The 12920-nt window shown below is 43.1% G+C and overlaps 1 protein-coding gene across 1 annotated transcript in view; it reads right to left on the bottom strand.

Annotated features, from left to right (window-relative positions):
- chst12a (carbohydrate (chondroitin 4) sulfotransferase 12a) overlaps positions 1 to 12920 on the bottom strand; it is a 32572-nt gene that overhangs the window by 9779 nt on the left and 9873 nt on the right. The window contains exons 3-4 of the mRNA XM_034295432.1: positions 12318 to 12473; positions 7814 to 7993 (exon numbers count right to left, since the gene is read on the bottom strand). Coding sequence (XP_034151323.1) covers positions 7814 to 7993; positions 12318 to 12473 — 336 coding nt within the window. The remainder of the gene's footprint in view (positions 1 to 7813; positions 7994 to 12317; positions 12474 to 12920) is intronic.

Genomic DNA, 12920 nt, shown 5'->3' with positions numbered 1-12920 from the left:
GGATCAGAGCATCTCCAAAAATGCAGCTCTTGTGGGGTGTTCCCGGTCTGCAGTGGTCAGTACCTTTCAAAAGTTGTCCAAGGAAGAAAAAGTACTGACCCGGCGACAGGGTCAAGGCTCATTGATGCCCGTGGGGAGTGAAGGCTGGCCCGTGTGGTCCGATCCAACAAACAAGCTACTGTTGCTCAAATTGCTAAAGAAGTTAATGCTGGTACTGATAGAAAGGTGTCAGAACACACAGTGCATCACAGTTTGTTGCGTATGGGGCTGCGTAGCCACAGACCAGTCAGGGTGCCCATGCTGACCCCTGTCCACTGCCGAAAGCTCCTACAATGGCCATGTGAGCATCAGAACTGGACAACGGAGCAATGGAAGAAGGTGGTCTGGTCTGATGAATCATGTTTTCTTTTACATCACGTGGATGGCCGGGTGCATGTGCGTCGCTTACCTGGAGGACAAATGGCACCAGGATGCACTATGGGAAGGAGCCAAGCCAGCAGAGGCAGTGTGATGTTTTGAGCAATGTTCTGCTGGGATACCTTGGGTCATGCCATCCATGTGGTTGTTACTTTGACACGTACCACCTACCTGAGCATTGTTGCAGACCATGTGAAGCCTTTCATGGCAACAGTATTCCCTGATGGCATTGGCCTCTTTCAGCAGAATAATGTGGCCTGCCACAAAGCAAAAATGGTTCAGGAATGGTTTGAGGAACACAACAATGAGTTTAAGATGTTGACATGGCCTCCAAACTCCAAATCCAATCGAGCATCTGTGGGATGTGCTGGACAAACAGGTCCGATCCATGGGGGACCCACCTTACAGGACTTAAAGGATCTGCTGCAAACGTCTTGGTGCCAGATACCACAGCACACTTTCAAGGGTCTAGTGGAGTCTATCCCTTGATGAGTCAGAGCTGTTTTGGCGGCAAAAGTGGGACCTACACAATATTAGGCAGGTGGTCATAATATTATGGCCGATCGGTATATATCACATTGTCATCTGCATAGAGATGCAGGTTAAAACCTTCAACAGATTGACCAATATCATTTATGCAATGGGAAAGTAAGATACGCACTGAGATCTGTCATATAAGTAATTTTCAAACCAGAAACAAACAGTCTGATCTATGCCCATCGATGATCAAAGTCAAAGGCTTTTGATAGATCAATAAAAAGTGCTGCACAATGTTTCCTGTGATCGAGACTATACAGTTCCGGTCCGGAAATACTTGGACACTGACACAAATAGTCACGAGTAATCTAACAAAATGTTATGCTTATTGTACATAACTTTTAAAAACTATAAATAAACTATAAAAATATATATATATTAAATTAATAATTTCTTATTTTCTTTTTTGAATTTATAGATAGCAATGATGATTGCTGGGTAATAGGTACAGTTAGGTCCAGAAATATTTGGACACTGACACAATTTTCATAATTTTGGCTCTGTACACCACCACAATGGATTTGAAATGAAACAACCAAGATGCAATTGAAGTGCAGACTTTCAGCTTTAATACATGGGGTTGAACTAAAATATCATATGAAACCTTAGGAATTGCAAACATTTTCATACACAGTCCCCTTATTTCAGTGCTACAAATGTAACTGGACAAATTAACACTATCAGGAATTTTTAATCCTTTGTTGAGAATACTTTGCAGGAAATTACTGCTTGGAGTCTAGAACGCATCACCAAACACTGAGGTTTCCTCCTTTGTATGCTTTGCCAGGCCTTTACTGCAGCTGTGTCCAGTTGTTATTTGGTCTTTCTGCCTTAAGTTTTGTCTTCAGCAAGTGAAATGCATGCTCGATCAAGTTGATATCATGTGAATGACTCGACCATTGCAGAATATTCCACTTCTTTGCTGTAAAAAAACTCCTGGATTGCTTTCACAGTATGTTTTGGGTCACTGTCCATCTGTAAAGCGAAGCGCCGTCCAATCAACTTTGCTGAGTTTGTCTGAATCTGAGCAGACAATATTTCCCTATACATTTCAGAATTCATCCGGCTGCTTCTATCTTCTCTCACATCATCAATAGAACACTAGTGACCCAGTGCCATTGGAAGCCATGCATGCCCATATCACACTGCCTCCATTGTATGCTTTGAATCATGAGCGATTCCAAGACTTCCCCATACATCTTTCTTCCCATCATTCTGGTTCAGGTTGATCTTAGGTTCATCTGTCCAAAGAATGCTGTTCCAGAACTGGGCTGGCCTTTTTAGATGTTTTTTTCAATTCTTATGGATTATGAATGGTTTGCACCTTGTGGTGATCCCTCTGTATTTGCTCTTGTGAAGTCTCCTCTTTATGATATACTTGGATATACTCTTTATGATATCTTTGTATCTCTAACTGTTGATTTGGCCACTCCTAATGTTCCTGCTATCTCTCTGATGGATGGCCTGCTTCACTTGCATTGAGAGCTCCTTAGACCACGTGTTGTGATGAAGAAATAACGAACGAATAGCCCACACCTGTCCATGAATCAGCTTTTGAGTCAATTGTCCAATTACATTTGGTCCCTTGAAAAAGATGGGGCTACATATTAAAGAGCTGTAATTCCTAATCACTTCCTCCAATTTGGATGTGAATGAAAAATGAAAGCAGAAAGACTGAAAGCAGAAAGACTGCACTTATTCACTATTTAACTGTAACTTGAATACATTTTGGTGAACTTGTGGCAGTGTCCGGACCTAATTGTATATCATATCATATAAAACCAAGGATGCAGCTGAGATGGTGCTATGCATGTTCTGGATCCTGACTGGTGGACATCTAAAATATGTTTTTTGGGTGAAAAACTGTCTTAGCCACATACAGCTCTGGAAGAAGACCACTCCTATTTTTTCTTAAATCAGAATCTCTACATGTATGGCAGCCATTCCATTCCAGTATCTATTAAATCCTAACACAGGCACACCTCATTTTAATTAATGAGGTACTGATTCGGTTAACCTGAACCAAATCTAATTTATCAAGGAAACATATAAAAACTACTGCTGTGGTCATCACTATTCCTTTGCAATAGGATCAGTTGGATGGCAAAAACAGTGCAAGTAGTACCACAAAGGTAATTAAAATAAAAAGAAAACGATTCAGCATGACAAGAGTCCAAGATGCATGAAAGCTGTGATGAACAACTCTTCTTAAGTTAAAACATTAGTATTTTGTTGTTGAAAAATGTACACTAATCTAAAGGATTATTAGGAACACCATACTAATACTGTGTTTGACCCCCTTTTGCCTTCAGAATGGCCTTAATTCTACATGGCATTGATTCAACAAGGTGCTGAAAGCATTCTTTAGAAATGTTGGCCCATATTGATAGGATAACATCTTGCAGTTGATGGAGATTTGTGGGATGCACATCCAGGGCACGAAGCTCCCGTTCCACCACATCCCAAAGATGCTCTATTGGGTTCAGATCTGGTGACTGTGGGGGCCATTTCAGTACAGTGAACTCATTGTCATGTTCAAGAAACCAATTTGAAATTATTTGAGCTTTGTGACATGGTGCATTATCCTGCTGGAAGTAGCCATCAAAGGATGGGTACATGGTGGTCATAAAGGGATGGACATGGTCAAAAACAATGCTCAGGTAGGCCATGGCATTTAAACGATGCCCAATTGGCACTAAGGGGCCTACAGTGTGCCAAGAAAACATCCCCCACACCATTACACCACCACCACCAGCCTGCACAGTGGTAACAAGGCATGATGGATCCATGTTCTCATTCTGTTTACACCAAATTCTGACTCTACCATCTGAATGTCTCAACAGAAACCGTGACTCATCAGACCAGGCAACATTCTTCCAGTCTTCAACTGTCCAATTTTGGTGAGCTTGAGCAAATTGTAGCCTCTTTTTTTCCTATTTGTAGTGGAGATGAGTGGTACCCGGTGGGGTCTTCTGCTGTTGTAGCCCATCCGCCTCAAGGTTGTGTGTGTTGTGGCTTCACAAATGCTTTGCTGCATACCTCGGTTGTAACGAGTGGTCATTTCAGTCAAAGTTGCTCTTCTATCAGCTTGAATCAGTCGGCCCATTCTCCTCTGACCTCTAGCATCAACAAGGCATTTTCGCCCACAGGACTGCCGCATACTGGATGTTTTCCCTTTTCACACCATTCTTTGTAAACCCTAGAAATGGTTGTGCGTGAAAATCCCAGTAACTGAGCAGATTGTGAAATACTCAGACCGGCCCGCCTTGCACCAACAACCATGCCACGCTCAAAATTGCTTAAATCACCTTTCTTTCCCATTCTGACATTCAGTTTGGAGTTCAGGAGAATGTCTTGACCAGGACCACACCCCTAAATGCATTGAAGCAACGGCCATGTGATTGGTTGATTAGATAATTGCATTAATGAGAAATTGAACAGGTGTTCCTAATAATCCTTTAGGTGTGTGTATATGAATTTGTTTGCTTTACTATTTGAGGTCTGAAAACAATGCATATTTTTTGGGTTATTTTGACCAGTTGTTATTTTCTACAAATAACTACTCTAATTGACAATATTTTCATTGGGAATTTGGGAGTAATGTTGTCAGTAGTTTATAGATTAAAACAATACTGTTCATTTTACTCAAACACATACCTATGAATAGTAAAACCAAATAAACTGATAATTTTGCAGTGGTCTCTTAATTTTTTCTAGAGCTGTATTTACCAGGGACCCTACGATTTTATCTAGCAAGAGAGTTTAGAAATAGGACAATAAGGTAGCAAACTGCAGAAAAAGAGGTCAAGAGAATCTCCTCATGGTCAATCCCAGTGAGGGCATCCAACATGTCATCTACAGAAAATGTGTGATGTGAAAAAGATTCAGAGGAATCAGAGGTTGCTGACAGAGAGTTCACTATGCATTGTGGTGGCTGGGATGAACAGGTTTTTTGCTGTACATGGTCAACTAACTCAATATTTCTATCAAATACTGTATGAGGAACTCTGTTATTAATATGCCCTCTCCACCGCAAATATGCTACCATCTTTGTCAAGTTAATCCACCTCAAGCGGCAGTATAGAATTAATCTAAGTTTACATTCCAAAAAGAGTTATGGAGCAACAGTCCATCCATCTTCTTCCGCTTATCCGGGGCCGGGTCGTGGGGGCAGCAGTCTAAGCAGAGATGCCCAGACTTCCCTCTCCCTAAACACTTCCTCCAGCTCTTCCGGGGGGACACTGAGGCGTTCCCAGGCCAGCCGGGAGACATAGTCCCTCCAGCGTGTCCTAGGTCTTCCCCGGGGTCTCCTCCCGGTGGGACGGGCCCGGAACACCTTCCCGGGAAGGCGTCCAGGAGGCATCTGGAACAGATGCCCAAGCCACCTTAGCTGACCCCTCTCGATGTGGAGGAGCAGTGGCTCTACTCTGAGCTCCTCCCGGGTGACCGAGCTTCTCACCCTATCTCCCAGCCGATCGCCCAGCCACCCTGCGTAGAAATCTCATTTTGGCCGCCTGTATCCGGGATCTTGTCCTTTCGGTCATGACCCAAAACTCATTACCATAGGTGAGAGTAGGGACGTAGATTGACCGGTAAATCGAGAGCTTCGCCTTGCGGCTCAGCTCTTTCTTCACCACGACAGACCAATACATCGACCGCATTACTGCAGAAGCTGCACCGATCCGTCTGTCAATCTCCCGTTACATCCTTCCCTCACTCGTGAACTCTCCACCAACCTGAAGTGGGCAAGCCACCCTTTTCCGACTGAGGACCATGGCCTCGGATTTGGAGGTACTGATTTTCATCCCAACCGCTTCACACTTGGCTGCAAACCGTCCCAGTGCATGCTGAAGATCCTGGTTTGAAGGGGCCCACACGACAACATAATCCGCAAAGAGCAGAGACAAAATCGTGTGGTCCCCAAACCTGACACCCTCCGGCCCCTGGCTGCGCCTAGAAATTCTGCCCATAAAAATTACGAACAGAACCGGCGATAAAGGGCAGCCCTGCCGGAGTCCAACATGCACTAGGAACAGGTCTGTCTTACTGCCGGCAATGCGAACAAAGCTCCTGCTTCGGTCGTACAGGGACCTGACAGCCCTTAGCAAAGGACCCATGACCCCATACTCCCGAAGTTCATTACATTAAACTAGGATCAATATAAATATTGGTTTTACATTTGGTGCAACAAGATTAATAGATAAACCTTGATTTAACCCTGTTTAAATGTAATCCATGTTGGTGCAACCCACCTGTCTGCTTTAAAATCAGCAGTGTCAAATTTAAATCAGTACATAAGCTTGTCAGTTCATCAACAAAAACCCTCTCAGAGGACATAAAGGGACAAGGCATTTTCAGTTGTGTAGAAGTCTGGTTGATACACAGCCGACAGCCCTATTGGACAACTGTTAGAATTTATATTATGGTAAGAACCAATCAGCCAAATAAAGAGAAACGAGTGGCTGTCATTACTTCAACAAATTAAGGTCAGTCAGCCTGCAAAATTGCGAAAACTTTGAATGTGTCCCCAAGTGCAGTCGCAAAAACCATCAAGCGCTACAACGAAACTGGCTCGGATAAGTTCATCCGAGTCACCAGCCTCAGAAAGCACAGGTTAACAGCAGCTCAGATTAGAGTCCAGCTGAATGCCACACAGAGTTCTAGTAGCAGACACATCTCTAGAAAAACTGTTAAGAGGAGACTGTGCGAATCAGACCTTCATGGTCAAGTAGCTGCTAGGAAACCACTGCTAAGGAGAGGCAACAAGCAGAAGAGATTTGTTTGGGCCAAGAAACACAAGGAATGGACATTAGACCAGTGGAAATCTGTGCTTAGGTCTGATGAGTGCAAATTTTAGATCTTTGGTTCCATCCGCCGTGTCTTTGTGCGACGCAGAAAAGGTGAACGGATGGATTCTACATGCCTGGTTCCCACCGTGAAGTGAGAAGGAGGAGGTGTGGGGGTGCTTTGCTGGTGACACTGTTGAGAATTTATTAAAAATTGAAGGCATACTGAACCAGCATGGCTACCACAGCATCCTGCAGCGACATGCCATCCCATCCGGTTTGCGTTTAGTTGGACCATCATTTATTTTTCAACAGGACAATAACCCCAAACACACCTCCAGGCTGTGTAAGGGCTATTTGACTAAGAAAGAGAGTGATGGAGTGCTGCGCCAGATGACCTGGCCTCCACAGTCACCGGACCTGAACCCAATCGAGATGGTTTGGGGTGAGCTGGAACGCAGAGTGAAGGCAAAAGGGCCTACAAGTGCTAAGCATCTCTGGGAACTCCTTCAAGATTGTTGGAAAACCATTTCGGGTGAAGCTCATCAAGCGAATGCCAAGAGTGTGCAAAGCAGTAATCAGAGCAAAGGGTGGCTACTTTGAAGAAACTAGAATATAAGACATGTTTTCAGTTATTTCACACTTAAGTACATAATTCCACATGTGTTCATTCATAGTTTTGATGCCTTCAGTGAGAATCTACAATGTAAATAGGAAACACATTGAATGAGAAGGTGAGTCCAAACTATTGGCCTGTACTGTATGTGTATATACTTAACAGCTCAAAAAGCTGAGGTACAGAAACATTTAGTGCTTGGGGTACTACAAGTTTCAATTCATAGCATAGATGGCTACTCCTCCAACTTTCATTATCATATCACAACTAAAAATAGTATAGCCTGTTATGGCAATGTCCACATCATTGACCAATGAACGTAACCATGTTTCTGATTTGCTACATAAACCATGTTTATGTAGCATGCATACAAATATCTATCAAATCCATTTTAGGCAGCATACTTTGTTCTAGAGGTTACTTGTTAAGGCTGCCTGTGAGGTAGCTATAAACTGACCTTCATCAGGTTGCGTGAAAACTTCCCATAGCGTTTCCAGAACTTGTTGAAGGTGAAGTGGAGGCTGCTGTTGTGGACCATCTCCCGAGGAACCGCCAGAGGCTCCCTATATGGAACTCCGTCCTGTAGTAGGCTCTCACTCAGGACAATCATGATCCTTTTCCAGTTACTACACGCCACCTACACACAATATAATACAATTAAATACAGTGCCTTCAGAAAATATTCAGACCTCTTACCTTTCTCAACATTTTGTTGTGTTGTCTTATTATCTGGCACAATTACAAAAATAATGTTGCCAATTTCTTGAGAATAAAAAATTGAAAAACTGAAATATAATAAAGTATTCAGACCCTTTAATATGGCACTCCATATTGAGCTCAGCTGTCTTTTGCATTGTCTTTAAAAAATTCTTGAGATGTTCTAGAGCTAGATTCGAGTCCAAATTCAATAGCTTGGACTTGATTTAGAAAGTAATGCGTCTATAGGTCCCACACGTAGACCATAGACCTCCGGAATAAGTTTTTGACGAGACATCTGGGGAAGGTTATTTAAAAAAATGCTAAAGCATTAAAACTTCCCAAGCATGGTGTTAGGAGCATCATGCCATGGGAATGCTTCTCAGCCGCAGGGACTTGGAGACGGCTCAGCATTGAGGGAAGGATGAACAGAGCAAAATACAGAAAGATCCCTGAAGAAAACCTGATCCAAAGCACACAGGACCTCAGAATGGAGTGAAAACTCATCATATAGCACAACAAAGCACACTGCCAAGAAAATACTGGAGTAGCTTTGGGAAAAACCTGTGAATGTCTTGTCTTTGAGTGGCCCAATCAAAGCTCAGATTTGAATCCTGAACATCTGTGGGCAGACCTGAACATTGCAGTTAACCGAAACTCCCCATTCAATCTGAAAGAGCTTTATGCCACATTTCCACTGGTGCTATACCCCTGTACCAGGGCTACACCAGTGATTTATGCTAATGTTGGCTCTAAACCTTCCGGTTTCGAATATGTTTGTTAAGGAGGGGCTCATATGGGGAGGGAAGACTAAACTATCAACGCAATTTGGTTTTCCGGTTATGAAAAATAAAAGGCAATATTTTTCTGGTTTGGGTAAAATGTAAAAAAATAACGGCATACTCAGTTTGTTTATAATACAGCATTTGAACTTGAGAAATTTAACTAATTTATTCCTCAAACTCCTGCGACTGGCTCCTTCTCCACCTATACTTGTGACACATGCAACTGTAAGCCAGTGTATTCATTATTTAGTTCAATAACAATTTTTTCAAAATTATCTACCTTTAATAGAAGGATATGGGAGAATTCTGAGGTAATTTTGTGTTGTTATGTGTTCTGCAGGGCCTCAGCGCTCCATTTTTCTATTGTCAATGGTATCGTACCCCCTTCGGTCCTTCCAACTCTTTCTGTTGTGAGTCTTTGCTTCCCTGTAATGTTGCTTTATTTTCTTTATTTTATCAGGGATCTATTTATTAGAAATGATGAAAACCATTACGAGAAGCCTAATGACAAATCGCTATTCGAAAAGCACCACATAATGCATTTTTCACAGCATGTAACACATCAACCCACAAACCCCGCCCTAAGTCCTAAAGTCCGGGGCTTGGCATCAAGAGAGGTAGGCTGCTGGGCTACTGACGCTGGCCCGTGTCAATGGAAACAGAAACACCAGTGAAAACGAGGCATTAGAGGATCAACAAGGAAGATCTGCCCAAATCCAGGTGTGCAATGCTGGTAGAGGCATACACAGGGTCCGAAATTAACACCCATCAAGCACCAAATGCAGGTAGAGTTTATGTTTGGCCAGTAAATCTCAGAAGGCTATCCGCCACACTGGCAGGTAAATGTTTGCACCCAATGTTTCCCTCTTATTGTAATCAGAGCAGAGGAAAGCAGCACTGCTAAATTCTAATGCGCAGCAACAGAAAAACAGATTATTTTAATGACTTAGTTTTTTACTAAGCTCAGCTCATTTTACTTTAATTTTAATTAGTGAATTTTCCATCGCACGCAGTTTACTATCACACAAGCATCAGAGCAGAGCAACAATGCTTGGAGTATTGAGCTGGGGAGTGATGTCAGAGAAAGGTAACTGGCTATGTCTGTGCATGCGCACGTTTGTGTTGAACTGTCAGTAAGTGGCTGTCACACTGACATAAAGATGCCATCATATCATCTGAGCGACAACCCAAGTTAAGAAGCTAGCTAGCTAACTGCAACAACTCGATAGCTACAATGGATTACTGCAGTGTTTCTCAATGGGGGCAGTACTACCCCCCAGCAAAGGTTCAGAGTACGACAGGGGGCGCTGAAATCAATAATTTGGAAAGGGGGGCATTGAGGTGCTCTTGTGGGACGTTTGTTTTAAGGCAAGTTTATACCAAAGATTCAAAACAATACAAGTTTCAACTGCATGAAAAAAAAGTCTGGTCTGCAACATTAAAACCTGCCAGTTAAGCCAATGCGACTGGACGAGACGGTGTATCGTAACTCTCCTCTGGACAAGACGGTGTATCGATCAATCAATCAAATGTATTTATAAAGCCCTTTTTACAACAGCAGTTGTCACAAAGTGCTTTACAGAGACACCCGGCCTTAAACCCCAAGGAGCAAACAACAGTAGTGTTGAATTTCAGTGGCTAGGAAAAACTCCCTAAGAAGGTCGAAACCTAGAGAGGACCCAGGCTCAGAGGGGTGACCAGTCCTCTTCTGGCTGTGCCGGTTGAGATATTAAGAGTCCAATTGGAATAATAAATACATTTCTCTGGGCTAAATCCAGAGTCTATTTGATTTTAGACTAGGTCAAAAGTATGACCAGGTGGACAGGGACAGCAACGGGCCCCCCAAACCAGGTACTCCGCAGGTGTGGACCAGGACCTCATCTCCTCCTAAAATTTAAAACTGGAGGAGACTGAAAAAAAAGTTAGTAGTGCATTCCTCATATCCCCCAGCACAATAATATAGCAGCGTAACACCTTGGAACTGAGACGGGGGGGTCCGGTGACACTGTGGCCCTACCCGGGGGAGGCCCCGGACAGGGCCCAACAGGCAGGAAATCAATCCACCCCCATTGCCAGGCATCAACCAAAGGGACACCCACCAACCGCAACCCCCCTGAATGAGGGCAGAGTATTGCTAGCAGCGTACAGCCCAATTGCACAAGTGCGCAACAGAGAGTCAACAACAAGCCAGTGACTCTTCCCCCGAAAGGCATTGCATCCCAGTGGCGACGAGAGCCCACCTGGCAAGACAGCAAGGATGGACAGTATCAAGCCTACTGGTCACCTTCACGGCCCCGGGCCAGGCTACACCTAATTACTATCGTAACTCTACTCTGGACGAGACGGTGTATCGTAACTCTACTCTGGACGAGACGGTGTATCGTAAATCTACTTCTCTTCAGTGCTGCCTTTGGAACTGGAACGTCAGAGTATCATCTATAAAATTTCGCTCACATGGCATTTACTGTGTAAACTCTGGAAAATAGCTGCTCTCTTTCTTGGTATTACTCGTGGAAGAATTTATTTCTCTTAAAAGCAATTTCTCTGAGGGATACTCTGTGAACGCTTTGTTATCGCAGTGGTTTTACATTTACAAAAGGGATATTCTGCTGTCTGACTTCCCATGAAAGCGAATTAGCGTCCATCATCTAGACGAACATTAAAACACTACTCAATATGTGACTGCAATACAATCAATCAAATGTATTTATAAAGCCCCGAGTCCAGAGTTTATTAAACCTGCAAATATGTTGACATTTTGTTTTTACTTGTAGGCCTCTCAGAAGACACCTGAAATAATTAACTCATTGCAATGTGAGTAACACTACGAGCTACGTCCCTACAATTCCCATGAGCACTATCTGCATACAGTGTTTAGTTCTGGTCCATTTGTGTCAGGCCTATTGCCTTGCACACCAGTGACCAACAGAGTGAACAAGACAGGCTATGATGTAGCACACCATAGTCAACTTTTATCAAATAAAACGACTTCCCAACAACAAAACTACAGCTAGTGAACATGCTGAGTGGCTAGTGAACATGCTGAGTGGCTAGTAACTTTGGAGAACCACTAGCCACAGTGGCTGGTGTCATGTATACACATTGGTTGGCTCAGACCAGACAGTGGTTGATGTCTGTATGTAAGGCTTTAATGCAAACATTTTGGAACTCAAAAACAATATGGAGAATCAGCAGTTAGCAATCCCATTCTCAAGACTATTAGAGATACCACAGGTTTATTTGAGAAAACTGCTTTGGTCTGCTATCCCTGTACTAACCCCCTTACACCTTTCAAAGCAAAACATAATTAAAGCCAAGTTTTAGCACTAATTGTAATAACATTTGTTGATTTCACAGAATAACAGCAAAGTAAATCAATTTGCGTTTGTTGAAACTGTTTAAACAAAGAAAAAGTTGCATTGCATGCAGAAGTTAATTATCCGTACTTATATGACTACATAACCGTGTGTGTTTGTATACCTTGGGCACATAGCAGTATATAACACCATGGCGGTCGTCGACAATTAGGTGATCCAGCTCTCTGTTGGGGATGTCGTCAAATGAACGGTTTTTCCCTGGAAACACCAGATCATCACTATGGTGACAGAGGTCATGCAGACGCTGCCGCCGCCTCTCCTGATAAGACGGAGACAGAGAGAGACAGGGAGAAAGAAATACAGTGAGATGGATAAAGACAGAGAAGGACAGAGTCAGGGAGGAAGAAATACAGTGAGAGGAATAAAGACAGAAAGAGAGAGACAGGGAAGAAGAAAGACAGTGAGGGATAAAGACAGAGAAGGACAGAGACAGGGAGGAAGAAATACAGTGAGAGGGATAAAGACAGTGGGGGTAGTGAGAGGGACAGAGTGAGGTTTCCTCACAGCAAATAGATAAATCTGAAAAGGCAATTGAGTAATAATTTAAAATGTCTGCACATGATTGAAGATTTCTAAATATTCGGGAGGGGGAAACAAAGCAGAAAAAGCCAGGAAATACTACTATCTGGAGAAAATCTATATGGATCCCACTTAACAGGGTTAGATCAAAAAGTGGCTTAGGTTGTGGCCGTGCCCACGGCCCTGC

This window comes from Esox lucius, chromosome 11 (genome assembly GCF_011004845.1).
Source record: "Esox lucius isolate fEsoLuc1 chromosome 11, fEsoLuc1.pri, whole genome shotgun sequence".
In the NCBI taxonomy this organism is placed as follows: Eukaryota; Metazoa; Chordata; class Actinopteri; order Esociformes; family Esocidae; genus Esox; species Esox lucius.
The sequence above is the reverse complement of the archived record's forward strand: the minus strand, read 5'-3'. Positions and strand labels throughout refer to the sequence as shown.